The sequence below is a fragment of the Syngnathus leptorhynchus genome, chromosome 11 (genome assembly GCF_054491065.1).
Source record: "Syngnathus leptorhynchus isolate UIUO chromosome 11, UIUO_Slep, whole genome shotgun sequence".
Classification (NCBI taxonomy): Eukaryota; Metazoa; Chordata; class Actinopteri; order Syngnathiformes; family Syngnathidae; genus Syngnathus; species Syngnathus leptorhynchus.
In genome coordinates, this window is record NC_141205.1 from 5,297,400 (window position 1) to 5,312,857 (window position 15,458).

General features: G+C 45.5%; 2 protein-coding genes across 4 annotated transcripts; both read right to left on the reverse strand.

Moving 5' to 3' along the window:
* Positions 1-866: 866 nt before the first annotated feature.
* Positions 867-9,908, reverse strand: ubap2a (ubiquitin associated protein 2a). Of its 3 annotated transcripts, none has more exons than XM_085923538.1 (27): positions 9,816-9,908; positions 8,259-8,396; positions 7,964-8,041; positions 7,741-7,851; positions 7,434-7,596; positions 7,265-7,351; positions 7,114-7,177; positions 6,890-6,987; positions 6,709-6,767; positions 6,543-6,613; positions 6,169-6,355; positions 5,831-6,098; positions 5,456-5,751; positions 5,149-5,375; positions 4,790-5,066; positions 4,660-4,699; positions 4,402-4,573; positions 4,268-4,316; positions 3,788-4,079; positions 3,624-3,715; positions 3,334-3,381; positions 3,160-3,253; positions 2,655-3,062; positions 2,396-2,500; positions 2,250-2,317; positions 1,902-2,093; positions 867-1,783 (listed from the first exon to the last, which is right to left on the reverse strand). In XM_085923538.1, exons 2-27 carry the CDS (start codon positions 8,352-8,354, stop codon positions 1,688-1,690), a joined length of 3,738 nt encoding a protein of 1,245 aa, XP_085779664.1. In that variant the 5' UTR covers positions 8,355-8,396; positions 9,816-9,908; the 3' UTR covers positions 867-1,687. The 3 variants fall into 3 exon arrangements, with proteins under 3 accessions (XP_085779664.1, XP_085779661.1, XP_085779662.1); XM_085923535.1 differs by having other exon boundaries at positions 3,334-3,384; XM_085923536.1 differs by lacking the exon at positions 9,816-9,908 and adding an exon at positions 9,674-9,808 and having other exon boundaries at positions 3,334-3,384.
* A 915-nt stretch (positions 9,909-10,823) lies between these two features.
* dcaf12 (DDB1 and CUL4 associated factor 12) lies at positions 10,824-15,337 on the reverse strand. The gene is made up of 9 exons (XM_085923544.1): positions 14,785-15,337; positions 13,619-13,906; positions 13,151-13,417; positions 12,959-13,019; positions 12,608-12,801; positions 12,449-12,514; positions 12,073-12,235; positions 11,822-12,000; positions 10,824-11,726 (listed from the first exon to the last, which is right to left on the reverse strand). The coding sequence occupies exons 1-9, from the start codon at positions 14,842-14,844 to the stop codon at positions 11,568-11,570; spliced, it is 1,437 nt and encodes a 478-aa protein (XP_085779670.1). The 5' UTR covers positions 14,845-15,337; the 3' UTR covers positions 10,824-11,567.
* Positions 15,338-15,458: the final 121 nt, after the last annotated feature.

The following is a 15,458-nucleotide window of genomic DNA, read 5'->3' on the forward strand; positions in this document are numbered from 1 at the left end:
TGCCACACCCAAACAACCCCCCACTTTCTGATTGGCTGGTTGATCTGTGACGTCACATGGACACAGGTGTACCTAATCACTTCATTAGGGAAAAAGTTTAAGTGAAAGTGAAAAGTGCCACACCCGCCCTCACCCCCACTTTCTGATTGGCTGGTTGATCTATGACGTCACATGGACACAGGTGTACCTAATCACTTTATTAGGGAAAAAGTTTAAGTGAAAGTGAAAAGTGCCACACCCGCCCTCACCCCCACTTTCTGATTGGCTGGTTGATCTATGACGTCACATGGACACAGGTGTCTAATCACTTTATTAGGAAAAAAGTTTAAGTGAAAGTGAAAAGTGCCACACCCGCCGTCACCCCCACTTTCTGATTGGCTGGTTGATCTGTGACGTCACATGGACACAGGTATACCTAATCAATTCATTAGGGAAAAAGTTTGTGAAAGTGAAAAGTGCCACACCCGCCCTCACCCCCACTTTCTGATTGGCTGTTTGATTTGTGACGTCATTAGGACACTCCATTAGGTACACCGCCATTTTCAGGTGTACCTAATCACAGGCCACTTCATTAGGGACAAATCATAGTCAAAGCTTCAATGAAAGTGAAAAGTGCCACACCCGGCCTCACCCCCACTTTCTGATTGGCTGTTTGATGTGACGTCGCTTGGGACACTATTAGGTACACCACACAGGAAAAGATTTGTTCTTTTGAACGAATCGTTCACTCACAAGCCAACATTAGTTTTCAGAGCACCGTTTGTTAAAAAAAATAAAATGTCCGTTTTTAAATAAAAATGACCACGTAAGTTTTTTTTTTTTTTTAAAGAAAATGACAAGACGAACAAATCACCAAGAGTCACTCAAACAGTTTACATTTTAATTTGGACAAAGATTAAACCAATGTTAAAATGACATCAAGGCCTGGCTGGTGAGCAGCCAACTATTAGAAGTTGAAGAATGACAGACAGATGGAGGGAAAACTGCAGAAAAAAAACAACCCCAAAATCAAGCTATCAACTCAAGTCACACTTCAAATAAGGATTCACAGATGCAGGAGACCAAAATTACAAAAACATTTCTTCTAAAAAATAAAAATGGCCTCAGTCATGAAAATGATGCTTATATTCTATATACATCGTTCTCAGTTCATGTATGCATACAAAAAGGAATCTACATCACATGATGCTTTGTGTTCAAGTATATTCACCAACTTCATGATTAAGCATTCTCATTCCACATTTTTTTTTTTTAAATAAAATGCCCTTCAAAATAAAAAAAAACTAAATGCAGAAAACCACATTTCATGTTCTACTAATACATATATACTGTATAAATACATACATAAATATATTATACATACAACAGACATAAATTTGAAAAGGGGATATACAGAGCAAAGGAGAGGCGGTGGTAGTGTGTTTTAGCTTCTGTTGTAAAATGGTTTGTCCCTCCATTGTTTTATCAGTCAGACGCATGAGTGTGCCGCATGCACTCCCGCGCACAACACACACACACACACACACACACACACACACACACACACACACACACACACACACACACACACACACACACACACACACACACACACACACACACACACACACACACACACACACACACACACAAATGTATCATCCTGTCACGCACACACTCACATGCATATACACACAGCGTAGCGACTTCAGTTGGCCCAGTAGGGGGAGCTGCCGTAGCTCGACTTATTGACTTGGCTCTTCTGCTGCAGGCCGCTGGACTGTCCACGCTGACCTGGACCACCCTGAACATGGAAGCAATGCACATATTAGAGAGGACCACAATTGCCCACCCCTGCCCAACAACAATTCATGTTCGCAAGTGGGTCTCCAAGGGGTTCACCAGCTCAGTGCAAGTATTACCTGTCCATCCTGAGCGAGATGGTGGTGCAGCAGCTGCGAGTGTGGTTGCTGGTGAGGCAGGATGTGAAGGAAGGGTGCCGGTGCATAACCTCCGGGGGCTGCTCCAGGATTCAGGGGTCCTGGACCCCCCAGCGCAGATGGCAGGCTGAAGGGAGGGGGGGTCCCTGCGTGGAAACCCTGCTTATCAAAAGACTAAAGGGCGAGAAGAAAGAAAATACAGAAACTTTGTGACCAAAACCTCCCAGCATTTTTTTGGGGGACAAAATGCTTGGCCTTGGTACAAACTCAACAGACCTTCACTTACTCGGTACAATTGGATTGGAAAGTAAAATAGAGGATAAAGCTCACCTGGGTCTTATTGTAAACACTTCCGCTGATGTCTGGCACACCGGAGTTACTGGATGTCACCGAAACCCCTGCAAGTGCAACCGCAAACGAGATCAACACCCAAAAACAATGATCAAATCGGTGGAGCTGTTGAATATGTCTCCTACCTTTACCGGGCCCGCTAGCAGCAGATTTGGCTTGTGCCTGAGAGGAGGAATTGTAGCCTTTACTATAGTCCACTCCGGCTGGTCCTGCTGTCAGCTCCTCATACCCTAAAAAGGAAAGAACCAACGTAACGACTAATGTAATTGTGACTTTTCGCCCTGATCGTTGATACTTAATACGCTATTAATTTTTTTTTTTTTTAGCTCCTCCCCTCATGTATTTGTTGATCAAAAACGGACAATATATTAAAAACAACGGTACCTGAGCTGAAGGTGTGCTGGCCGTAGCCACTGGGCTGCTGTTGCGTCTGCTGCTGGAACGGGCTGGCAGACGGGTTCCCCAGGCTGAGACCCATGCTGTGCTGCTTGGCCGAGGCGGGTCCCGGACCCCCCGGGGGAACGAACATGGTGGGGCCATACTGGAAGGCGGCGGCGCTGGGTACGGCGCCGGGCACGCCGGCGTAGTAAGGCAGCCCCGTATAGCTGTAGCCCGGAGGCAGGAAGGCCTGCTGACTGCTGTGGTGCTGGCCCTGCGGCTGGGCCTGAGGAGGCTGAGGCTGGCTCTGGCTCGGACCTTGGTTCTGGCCCTGTGGGGGCTGCTGCTGGGCTGCCAGGCTTGTGGGCGGTGCAGGAGAGGTGGAGTCGTTCCTTCCAAACTTTGTGACTTCACCTGAACACAGAGGCAGACTTATCAGCCCCGCTGTCAGGAGTATGGATGTATTTGATGAAGATAGATGTGGCCAATGACCATCAAAGTACTCCTCTACCTGAGTAGGGGTTGTTGGCAAGGCTCCCGTCTCTGCTCGACAGAGTGGCGGTGGGGCCGGGGAATGTGATTCCATAGTAATCCTGCAGGGAGGGCTGAGGGCGCAAAACAAGATTGGGAGCCGCTCCAAAGCAACTACTCAAGTCAATTGGAGCGATGAAGATTTAAGACCTACCATTGGTAGTCTGGACTGGAGCATGTGGAGATCCTCATAGCCGTAAATCTGCTGTGAAAGATACAGATATTTCATATCTGATGTGTCAACAGTTTTTTTATTTTTTTTTTTTATTTAAGAGTGTACATGAGAAGTAAGAGGACATCTTTGGAATAGCTCAGAATACCACTCCAAACCACTGGAAGTGAAAATCTGCGATATGAGACCAACGGCCACACAAAATGAAAACACTCTCAAGGAGCATAGAGAAGTTTTTGCTGTTATCAAAAACACTGCACAGTGACCCTTACTGGGTATGCTGGGAGCAGTCCCCCTGGGCCCATGATATACTGGTTAGGCAGCAGAGGAGGAACGCCTTGGGACAAGTTTGGTGGGGCTTTACCTGTTAACAAAATAACATACATTACCCGACCCGATGACTATTACCAGCACACATTTTTCTTTTCTTGCTTACCAGTGGAGGAGGACAGCAAGGGTGCGGTCCTTGGTCCAGAGAGGTTGGATGTGCCGGTAGCTCCATTGGAGCCGAATCCCAGCGCCGCCGCGCTGGTGGCAGCGGAATGAAGTCCGCCGGCGCCGCTCATGTTGCCGCTCATGCCGGACATGTTGGCCAGATGGCCGATGCCGCCGCCACTGCTACTGCTGTTGTGGACCGAGTGAAGCGCCGAAGGCGGAGGTTGCGACGACGTGTAGGACGTAGAGGCGGGAGTGAGAGCGCTCACGCTGCTGCTGTCGACACTTGTGTACTGAGGAAGGACACAAAAGTTGCTTTGCCCACGTACGGTATGCTTGTTGGTATCTTTATACACTTATCAAGATTTAGCCTCAGTAAGTGGCATCATCCTCAAATGATCACATTCCTACAAAGTTGATGTCTCCCCAAATTTGTAAAACGTAACGACCCTCGAAATTCAAAGCTACTAAATATACTTACAGTGAGAGAACTGGAGCCGAGAGCTGAGGAATGACTGTTGTTGACATGGCTGCAGACACAAAGCACAAAAACAATTGTCCAAAGGATTCAAGTTGTTCGCTCGTTTTGTGATAGCGATGAAATGAGCGTGTCACCTGTTGAGAACGCTGAGCTGGCCAGCTGAGGGAAGCTCCTGCGCCAGGCTGGAGAGTGTGCTGGAGCTCTGCACAGGCAATGTGGAGGGGGTTAAGTGGGAGGAGGAGGGTGGCGGAGCGCAGTTGGTGTTGGCGTTGAGAGACGGAGAGTCGGGCTTTGGTGTGGAGGTTGCTGAGGAAACAGTATGGCAACGCTTGTATAAAACAACTTATTGTATGTACTGGGAACTATGAATAGATTTGTGCGAGGTAACATACTGTCTAAAGCTGCAGATGTCCTTACTCCATTCAGACCATTCTAGGATAAGGGGGAAAAAAATTGTTTTTATTTTTAAATTGAAACCAATTAGAGGTCAATGATAAACTTCTGGATCTGATTTCTCCTCACCATAACTGGTCCAGGCGTTTCTTTACTCTGGGAGAAGGCCAGTCGTGCTTGAGGTGGCAAGGAGCCATCGTAGCTTCCTCCCACCGTGGAGAAGGGAGGTACGGAACAGGACGAGATGGTCGATGTGGTCAGCGATGACGAGGGAGTGCCGGAGCTGACGGGCCCCAGCGACGAGGGCGTAAGACTGGGGAGTGCCGTCGAGGACGCGTGATAAACCGGCTCAGACGACGACAGGGGAAGAGGGAGGTCGACAGAGAGAGAGCTTCCCAGTGACTCGCTACGAGACAAGGATGAGTTGTTTGTTTGACGCATTTCGTGAGATAACAGTGCGATTTTAAAACAATGATATCTAACAGTACCCGAGGGGTTTGGAGTACATGCTTGTCTGACTCTGAGTCCCTGGTCCTGACGCGGGCACTACCGGGCCAGGGGCCGGCGTGGATTCCCTGGAAGCGGCACTGACAGCGTTGTCCATAACTCCAAACTCTGGTAAAGCAGACTCGGAGCCAAAGTCAAGTGCTCCAAATTGAAGGTTTAGACCGGGGACATCAGTGGAGCCCGGCATTTCCACAGCTGTCGAGGGGATCTGTCACAAGACGTACTCCGACATGAAGATTGAACTGAACTGTCTGTCGCCCACCGTTTGATTGTCAGCAACAACTTTACCTTTGATGTTGGAGGTATCCTTCGTTTTTGACCTTTCAGCTGAGCCCGCTGCTGCGACGTCCCGCAGCTGTGAGCATCCAATCCGGCGCCGGGGACCGAATGTTTAGGACCAGCAGCCGCCGCGGCTGGGCCCGCCGACGTGCCGCTGTGCTGGGGAGCAGAGGAGGCGGACGCGGGGGCCACTTGTTGTTGAGATGGTGGACTGGGCTGGCGCGCCAGTGGCAGGGAGGGGCCGCTGTGCCTCTGGATGAGCTGACTCAGCACAAGCGAAGGCTCTGGCTGGAGGCCAAACTCACCTACAGATGCACCCAAACATACAGTGAGGCACGCTTGTACGTCAGTCTCCAGCAGAAGGCTTTTGGCTAGAAAACATACGGCTGAACTGTGAGGACAGCGTGGTGGCGTTTGATTCGGTCGCCTTCATGTCCCAGCTGGACGAAGAGTGTGGAGGTACTGGCGCGCCCAGGCTCGGCAGGCGACCGATTGAAGGGCTGCCTTGGGTGTTGGAAGGATGTGCCATCTGGGACGACGGCAGAGGACCCAAGCCTGGACCCTTAAGCTGTTCCAGTATTTGCGCTCCCGCACTGGGTGGAGGCCGCTTGGCTTGCCCGAGGTCTCCAAAACCAGCACCAAGAACTGATGACTGGCACAGGGAAAAGTAAAAGGCATGAGTTATATATTATCAATTTTTTCTAAATATTTTTTGGGTTTACCAGAGCAGCATGAGCATAGCTGGTGCCACCGGCAGTGCTGCGGCTCGGGGGAGGCTGATGTTGCTGCTGTGGCGGTGGAGGATGGTGGTGAGAGTTGGTGAAGACCAGACTCTGCGAGGTGGAGGAGGAGGCGGGTGCTTCTCTTCCACCTACTACAGGCTTCTGCAGCAGAGAGGCTAGGTCCAGACTACAAAACGACAATTAGGTCAAAACGGTTCAAAAAGTTGGATTTCCATTTTAAGTGCTGCTTAAGCTCTTGAGAGTCGCATGTGAACTCGACAATCCCGAGCTGACTTTTGTGTGCAAGGAAGCTAATTCAAACTTAATGCATTCAAAATTCACACTGTAATTTATTTAACATGTCAGTTATTCACCTTTGGCCAGAAGTGATATGATTCTCAGCAGGAGGCGCGCATGAGGAAGTGAAGACCTTTGTCTCCGAGAGCTGTCATAAAACACAAATAGGCCCAAGTAAAAATAAATAAAGAATATGACGTAAACATCAGTCATTTTGCTGACAGACTTTTCGTGAAGACTCACACTAACATCCTCACTCCAGTCTTCGGGTCCGTAGTCTTCAACCGGGTTCCTCCAGTTAGCTAAACAAAAGTAAACAACATGTCAGGGACGAATAAGGTAAAAGACGCAGAGGGTGTCAATAAAAGGTTGAGCAGATGCCACCTGCATCAACGAAGACTGTATCCTTGCACGCAACACAAACCCATTTCATCTGTATTGTTGTTAGCCGCAGTGTCCCAAGCCTCACTCTGTGTGGTCCCTGTCCCGGCCTCTGAGGTATAGTCCGCGGGGTTGAAAGTTCTGGGAAATAATAAATGCGGGACTCATGTTACAGATTTCAAATGAAAGCCTCAGCTGAAGTTGTGTCATAAATTATTTGGTGTGATCGAATAATAAATTGCCAATATTGGCTGAGTTTTGACATACCCCATGCCTTGGGCTGAGAACCTGCTGGTTGCTGGTCCTCTTCCTCTACCGCGACCGCCCGAGCCTGCGTAAACATTAGCCAAACATTTGCAAGAGCCACTCAAGTGATGAGTATAATGCTATTTTGGAATTAAAAAATTTCCCATCTCACCTCGACCACCTTTTGCCCTCCTTCCTCGATCAGAGCCTTTGTCCACCGGTGCCACCTCCACGCCGTTTTCTGCAGGACGAGCAGCACCTGATACGAATACGCGTGCCAAAATGAAGGCGACAACCGCGCCAGTCGTGGGGGACTAGAAATGTATCGAGACGCTACATACCCTGGCGGCTCCGATTGGCGCCTTTGCCCTTGCGGTTGGATGACGCACGGCCCTTGCTCACTTCCCTGTCGCCTTTCTTCTCCCGGTTTTCCTTGTTCTCCTTGCTTTCCGAAGGAGCCTCCTTGACCAGCGGCTTCTTCTTCCCTACGGTCTCCCATGAGGTCTAAACACAAAGCGGCAGCAAAAAAAAATTTGAAGCTGCCATGTCGCAGTTTGGTGCGGGTTAATAACAGATAGGTTTTTCAATTCATTCAAAAAAAAAAAAAAAAAAAAAAATGGGAGGGAAATTTAAATGGCACAAGCCTACCATATCCGAGGTGCTTTCCAGGAGGAAGTTGATGGCTCTGCTCACATCCTCATTGCAGTCATGAAGCGCGACCATACATTCATCCTGGTTCTTGCCAGTAACCTCCATCAGCTTATGGAAATACCAAGCAGATAAAGAAGTTGTAAACATTTGGTGAAGAAGAGTCAGTGGTTTCTTCCATCAGTTTGTTAGCCATTCATACAAATGATTGTTGATTCTGTACCTGATTAACTTTGTCTTCAAAGTCAGCATCATTCTTGTCATAGATCATCTGGGCAAGCCGGATTTGTTCAGCAGTAGCCTGGAACACACACACAAAAAAAACATTACAGTTGACGAAACAACGCTTCACCTTATTTCATTTTTTTTTTTTAAAAAGAGGAAAGCCTTCATGAATTACTTTAAATGTTCTACATATTGTTCACAATTTTAGTAATAATGATTTCATGTCCCCTGGCAAGGAAAAAAAGCTATGAAGTGAGTGTTCCTTCGATATTTGCCTGGCTGCAGACTCTCACCTGTATCTGTTTCTGTGGTTGAGATGTGTGGGTGGCAGCAGGCGGCACTTTTTCACGAGGGCCCCGGGCCTTTTCGCTGCCCAGCAAGCTCATCATATACAGTATATACAAAACTCTGTATGTACAAAATAGAAAATCCTGCCGAGGAAACAAGAAACAAAAGAAAACTCACAACTATGTTCATACTGCTCCAGCATAACATAGCAACATATTTGTGTTACACAGTAGGACACAGTTGGTCTGGTGATGTAACAGCATTGCTGAATATCTAGGTCAAGGAGGGAGAGTGACCTAGTGTCTACTTGCATAAAAAAAATAAAAAATAAAAAGTCCGTGTGTTCTGCAGCAGGAAATAATGAAGAGGCATAATGCACACAATACTACAAAGAAGTTATTTTGGATGCATACATTTCTTAATGAAATGTTGATACCTGCCAGCAGATAGTTCTAGTTCTTGCATAATACTAACAGAATAAAAACTCAACAAATCTGCACGACGTAAATGCGAAGTTAACTTTTATCCTTCTGCTCACTGACAGTTGCGAGAACAATAGCAGCGCAGTTTACATCGGCCGAGTGACGTCATTAAAAACACAGTGACACCATTGGCTGCTGAACTGAACAAAGCTAACGCAAAGAAGCTGGCTTGATTTAAGTAAGAAACATTTCAAATCGTATGCTTGACAAAATCATTTCAGCAAGCAATCACGTTCATTTACAAATCAAATCCATATTAGGGATTTTATTATTGTCGTGATCTTGACAATAAAGCCCATTCATTATAAAATGGTTTGGTTTTGCTGACTTAAGCCAAAGTAAATGAGTTTCATTTAGGGGTGACATTCGAGCAAATATACACACAAAAACTACAACATTCCTCTGAATGTCCTTTATTTGGGAATAGCCAAGGGGACGAATGTTTAGAGTAACGCTAACATCACCCAAATGGAATGACTTATTTACAGCCCCTGCGTGACTTAATGAATTTACATTAGACTTTACGATGAAAATTCATGTCGTAGTAGCGTTACGGTTAAATAAAAACGAAAAACTTGATGATTATGATACCGGGGGCCTCTTTGTCCTCGCCAGCGAGGCAGGCTCGCTAACATGCTAACACCAGGCGAGCGAGTCTCGGAGGCAGCTGGGGTGAAGCTAACGTTAGCAATTGATGCTATCTAAATCTGGTCAGAGTTGCTACTAATCGATCGACTAATCAGTTCGTTTAAGAGTTGCCCTATCTTCAGATCACGTCATTCTTACAAACACCGATAACACAACCATCCAAAATAAGACAAACAAGCAACGAGGCAAAGTGTATCGAAAGAAACGAAGAAGGCCTTAGAGCGGAACACAATCCCATCACGACATTGCTCGCTGGGAAACCAAGACAACAGAAAAATTGCGAAAGACACCTCTCACAGCCTCGATGAAGGAAAATGGCCCTGGCAGGCGACCGACTACGTACGCCAAGTACACTCAATAAAATCAGTTGAACGCGTTGTGAAATAGTGCGCAAAATAAGCGAAAATATGTTTAAGAAAATCCCGTTATTACCTGCTAACACGCTTCACTCAGCCAGCAGCAGACAAGGTGGTCACGTGATTAAGGCAACCGCGTTGGATGCTTGTCCGATGTCATCTGGCCACAACTTGTTTTGCTTTTGCTTGTGTGACATCAAGCACATTTTTAATGCTTCGTGCGTACGTGATAGAAAAATGACAAGCATTCTAATCTACATTTTGTATTTGACTTTTTTTTAATTATCCAATAACTTGTTTTTCTGATGTTTTTGCTTAGATACACATTGCGTCTGAGTAAAAACATTCATGAGTTTTGTATATATATATATATATATATATATATATATATATAAAAAAAACAGGGAATCACTTATTAGATACATCAATCCACACAATTCCTCAAAAATGTACATAAAAAAATGCATACAATTGTCCTATGTATTTCACACATACATGTACATTTATATAAAATACACATTGAATTGTGGGGGTTATTTGTTGAAATTGAGGATGTAATTGGTTTTGTTTTTTTTTTTCCTTTCTTTTTCACTCATGAAATATTCCATGTAAAAAAAAAAAAAGAAAAACTACTAATCGCCTATGGCAGTCTTTCACAGAAAGACTTGACTCAGCAAGGCCAAAAATGAACTCAAGCCTATCCTGCGTCTACCAAACGTGGACATGAAAATGAAATTTTACAACTGTGACATGTGCATTTAGTACCGAGCAATGCACCTTAATAACGCTTCTATTTGAATGAAAGATTTTCAGAGCTATCAGTTGTTCTTCCCAAGACACTGAGCCTCCTCAGCATCACAGGCAAGTCAACCAAATCAATAAAAAGCGCTCTATTTGGCTGACATCAGACTTTGACATAAGTATACGAACACAAAAAAAGTGTGCAAAACTGCAGGAAGCGGTCTAATCTGATCGAACAAGAAAGGTTTATCGGGGAAAAACAAAACTAATTCAAAAATGAGATCACCCCCAAGCCATTCAAATGAAGGTGAAATAATGGAGAAATAAATACATATAAAACAAATTATATCAGCAGTTGTATGTCACTCAAATCAAAATGGAAAAGAAAGGGCATATATGACAACAGAACATTGTATTTAGCAATCATGGCATTTCTCTCCTATATGATTTCTCCCCCAAAATGTCTCATTTTGATTGGAATAGGCCAACATCGTTAGTTTTGTTTTTGAGCGTGTATGTGTTTTGGGACAGAACTGAACATGTTCCAGCAATCAAAAGTCAAACTGCACACAGGTTAGGTCCTTCAAAATTTTTCAGTCCCGTTTCCTCTCCCCCCTTTTGAGTTTTGCCACTCATTCCAGTTGAAGAGCAAACTGAATGTTACATCTTCACAAAAACATTCTAATATCTTACAAAGGATGCGGTGCGGTACAAATAATCGTGCATGCTATAATCCCAACTTCATATGAAACCAATTGTAAATGGTATTACAGTTGGTTATGGGTTTTAAAAAGCCCCTCTTCCTTCCTCATTGGTAGCTTTTGAAAATGCCTAGCTCATGTTATTTAAATTAAAAAGGCTTGGTTTGGTGGAATGACGAATGAAAAGGAACAAGGGATGACAGAATGTTACGATGCGTTCACAAAGATGTACAAGCATAGCTGTGATGTGGGTTGGCGGCAAGGTCGTGCTCCTGAGTCCAACGGAGACGATGATGTTGCACAAGGAGAGGACTGTTTGGGTAAAAAAAAAAAAAAAAAAAAGCGGACGAGGATGTCATCATACAGTGACGCAGCGGATAACGAGGCTAGCTCCACAATCCCGCGTAGTTGCCATGGAGGCCGGAACAGAGCGGTCCGCCAGCGACAAACAGCTTGGTGCCCGAGTGGTCGTAGCAGTGCGTGTAGACGGCGTTTGGAAAAGAATTAAGTTCAGAAAAATAACTCCTCCATGTCTCATCATGATTCTGCCAAAAACAAAACAAAAAAAAGGTGAAATTGCATAGATTACATGGAACCAAGCTTTTTTTTTGCAAATCCAAATGGTCCAAAGATTGTATACCAGCCAGCCTTTCCCTGTGGTGAGCTTGAGGATGCCATCTCCCGAGCACTTCCAGTACCCTCCGGCTGGGATCAAAGGGTTCTCGAGGAATCTCTGAGCGCGGATGTCGTAGAAGAGAAGTGAACCCTGACCGGTGCCGACCGTCACGATGTGCTCATAAAAACTCACCGAACGAATCCCTGCACACACACATAATTGATTTTCTAAGGGATGCAGGAGGCGGGTTTCTTTCGAAAGGAGGAACCACTCACCACTTCCCCTCTCTCGGGAATTGACTGATTTAATGCTTTGCGTCGGCTGACGAGGATCCAAAAAAGACACGTGGGCCTGAGATCCGGCAGCGTATACGGACCAGTCCTGCCCGTACGCCAGACACACATTCTCTTTGCAGTGCGGCAGTTTGGTAGACAGAAGCTGCAAGTAAGCGATGAGGGATAACAAATGAGACCGGAAAACTGATTCTCTTCTCTTTATGCTGCCATGCAGAATTTGACGGGCTCAGATATTCACAAGTTAATGACTTCATTAAAAACATGCAGTATTGTGGCCCACAAGAACTGGATGAAGTGATCTTTGATGCAGACGTTTCTCTTTTCCTGAACATAAAAACAAGTGGCGTGAACTTGCCTTGCACAAGCTGTGCTCAGCTTTCCAAAGGTGGAAGTAGCCGTCTAAAGAGACAGCACCCAATTCCTGAAGGAAAATCAGCCACACCAGAAAAAATAAGACCTCGAGCTCTCAGTGTGAATTCAGACCGAGAAGCCATAAAGAGACTGTTTGACTCACTTTGTGGTTGTTGTTGAAGGCCAGAGCACGGACTTTACAGTTGTACGGGTGGGTGTACTCCTTTGGGATGTCTTTGAGGGCTCGGTGGGAGATGTGGGCATAGGAGGGCATGGCCGTATCATTCTGGCTGTGCTGTGCCTGGTTCATTACTTCCTCTGTAACTTCCCACAGACCCATAGAGCCATCTCGTGAACCTAGAAATTGGAATATAGTGTTAACGAGTCACCTACGGCATGTCAAGTACTAATTTTTTTTACTTTTCCACAGGCCTTTGTAGCAGGAACAAAAGCGACATTATGGCACAGCTCGTGTAAAAAGCTCTAGCACCAGTCATTCATGCAGAGAACTCACCAGACACTGCCATCCTGTCACTGATCCACGCTATTGAGAAGATCCAGTCATTGTGGCCATCCTAACACACAAGAGAGCATCATGGAAAAACAAAGCAAAGATTTGGCGTGCATTCATTACGTAGAACTGAAATCTAGCGATTCCCCCAATTGAACAGTCTGAAGTGTTGTTGAGAAAGATCGGGCAACTCACATCACCAACACAAACAGGGTCCAGCGTTGGCAGCTTGTAGATGGCCAGGCTGTTGGGGTTGTCTCCCCCAGTAGCCAGGAGAGTTCTTGAGGGGTTGATCTCAATAGCATGGATTCCACAGCCTTGCTGGTCCAGCCGGGAATGAGAGCTGGCTGTGTTGTGGTAATTCTGCACCACGCCTACCACAGAGCCTCCACTGTGACATTCCCTGTCCTTGAGCATGGGAATCCGAGTGATCTGCCCGGTCATGACATTGGTTACAAAAAGCTGTGAAGAAGGACACAAAAAAATATATATATTTGATTACACAGGTATTATGGTTTACATACAAAGAGCCCATCATCAGTGATTATACATTACTTGGGCCCCTGGTTGTGAAACAATTATACCTCAATCATAATGATAAAAAAATCTAATAATTTATTCCAAATCTTTCAAAATGATTTGGGTCTTGGACCAACATCTCACCGTGTTGCATTTGGTCCCGCACACAACCTGCTGTTGGTTGAGCCATTGTGAGGCAAATACTTTGTTAAGGCACCCAAGAGAAAACTCCCTCTCCTTCAGGATGCCAGGGAGCCTGCCAGCCGCAAAGCCACGCAGGCTCCGCTGGAGCTGCAACTCGTACTGCTGCTGAGGTCGGAACTCTCGGCCCCGAAGGGCGCAGACCACCGAGTGGCGACTGCGCCACCACTGGACATGACGTGAAGAACATGAGACACGACTCCGCTTGTATGGCGCCTGACACCAGCCCAGCTGTTAGAGGAAAGGTAAGAAAATTAGAACAATGTTGGTGAAGATGGTTAACATTAAAGTAAACGTAACACCCCCCCCCCTCGCCGTAAATTGACATTTACTATTAGGTGTCATCCATGTTTCCATCTTTACTTTGATTACTTTGGAGCAAGCAGCCATCAGTTGTAACAATAATCGCCTCTTCTCATGCACGCTGGTTGATCTGCCCCACATTTAAGTACCTTGCTTTACTTTGTCTTAAAAATGATCATTTGTGACGCCAGTCCTGTAACTTTTCTGACACAGATCAGATCTGGTAGTGCAGTAATATATATACAGATATTCTGAATGTAAAGCGTTTATGATATATCTATCAGAGTGTTCTAATTTATGTTGGTCACTCTATTTGATCACGTTTTTTCAATGCAGTCTTCCGATTTGGGAGACATATTTAGACCACACCAAGATCTGATCTACACTTTGGGGTAACGTCACCATTCGCTGACTGGCTGCTATAACAATTCAAAATCATCTTCAAGCGCAACAATCGGCACCAAAGGCGACACCCATCATTGTTTCCTAAACAGGGCAAGTCTAAAATCCTAACAAGCCCCTCATAACTGATCAGCCTGCAACATATTTGGCTACCGTTAGCAGTCATTTGGATGTGGCTAACGTTTGCCAACATAAACGCATGCACATGTACAAAATGCAAACATGTTCTGATGCATTTGACATTAGCTGTTGAGTGGTTTAGCAACACAGATTATCCCAGCGCCATTGCGATTTTGCACTTTGGCACAAATTAGATTATCCGATCACATGTAGCACAAAGCTAGTTAGCATGCTAACATCAGTTTTGATAGCTTAGCGGGTGAGATCTATCGGTTTCCGCCTACCTGTTGTTGGTCCTTGGGCTCCCCTGCCTTTCTTTTCCTGCTAACTGTTTTTCTCGCCATAGTCTGACACACACAATTCCCTCACCCACATGGATGGTAAACCTGACTCTGGACGTTGGATCATATAATGTCGATAAACAATTTTGTTCTGTGGCCTTTGCTGGCGGCGTCCGGTGACCAGCAAGGACGATTACATACGGGATACGTTGCCTCGCTGTCTAGGCTTGTTGGCAATTTACTTGCGTTAACTTACAGTGTATTTACAAATCAATACTAAAGTATTAGGCCGCTAGCCTCGGTGCGTTCTTTTTCCCAGGGAGAATCGCGTCAGCAACGACAAGAAGCGCGCAGCCGACTCATTAAAACATCAACAAAAACAAGGTCACACGTGAACGCGCCCGTCATACGTGCTCGTTCACGACGATTGCGCGCGGCCATTCATAATCTTCCGTTGGTTATTTTAGTGTTTTGAAATCGAGTAATTCTAAAAAATAGATACCTTTTTACATAAAGAAAATAATTATATTTAAATATCAAAATAATATGGGGGTCTATTCATCTCAGTGTTAAGTGTTAGTGAAGGAATGACACATCTGGGTTTTTCTATCTACGACTTCATAATTCCTGTGGATGAACAAGACACGCAAGCATTTCGCAAGAAATGCCAATGAAAC

Coding starts and splice junctions, on each gene's coding strand:
- ubap2a (XM_085923535.1), bottom strand. CDS start 8,354: ATGATGAGCTTGCTGGGCAGCGAAAAGGCCCGGGGCCCTCGTGAAAAA. Junction 5,752..5,830: donor GCTGTCCTCACAGTTCAGCC/GTATGTTTTCTA, acceptor GTGCATCTGTAG/GTGAGTTTGGCCTCCAGCCA. Junction 4,700..4,789: donor AAACGCCTGGACCAGTTATG/GTGAGGAGAAAT, acceptor CCCTTATCCTAG/AATGGTCTGAATGGAGTAAG.
- dcaf12 (XM_085923544.1), bottom strand. CDS start 14,844: ATGGCGAGAAAAACAGTTAGCAGGAAAAGAAAGGCAGGGGAGCCCAAG. Junction 13,907..14,784: donor AGCCCAAGGACCAACAACAG/GTAGGCGGAAAC, acceptor TTCCTCTAACAG/CTGGGCTGGTGTCAGGCGCC. Junction 12,001..12,072: donor TTCCCGAGAGAGGGGAAGTG/GTGAGTGGTTCC, acceptor GTGTGTGTGCAG/GGATTCGTTCGGTGAGTTTT.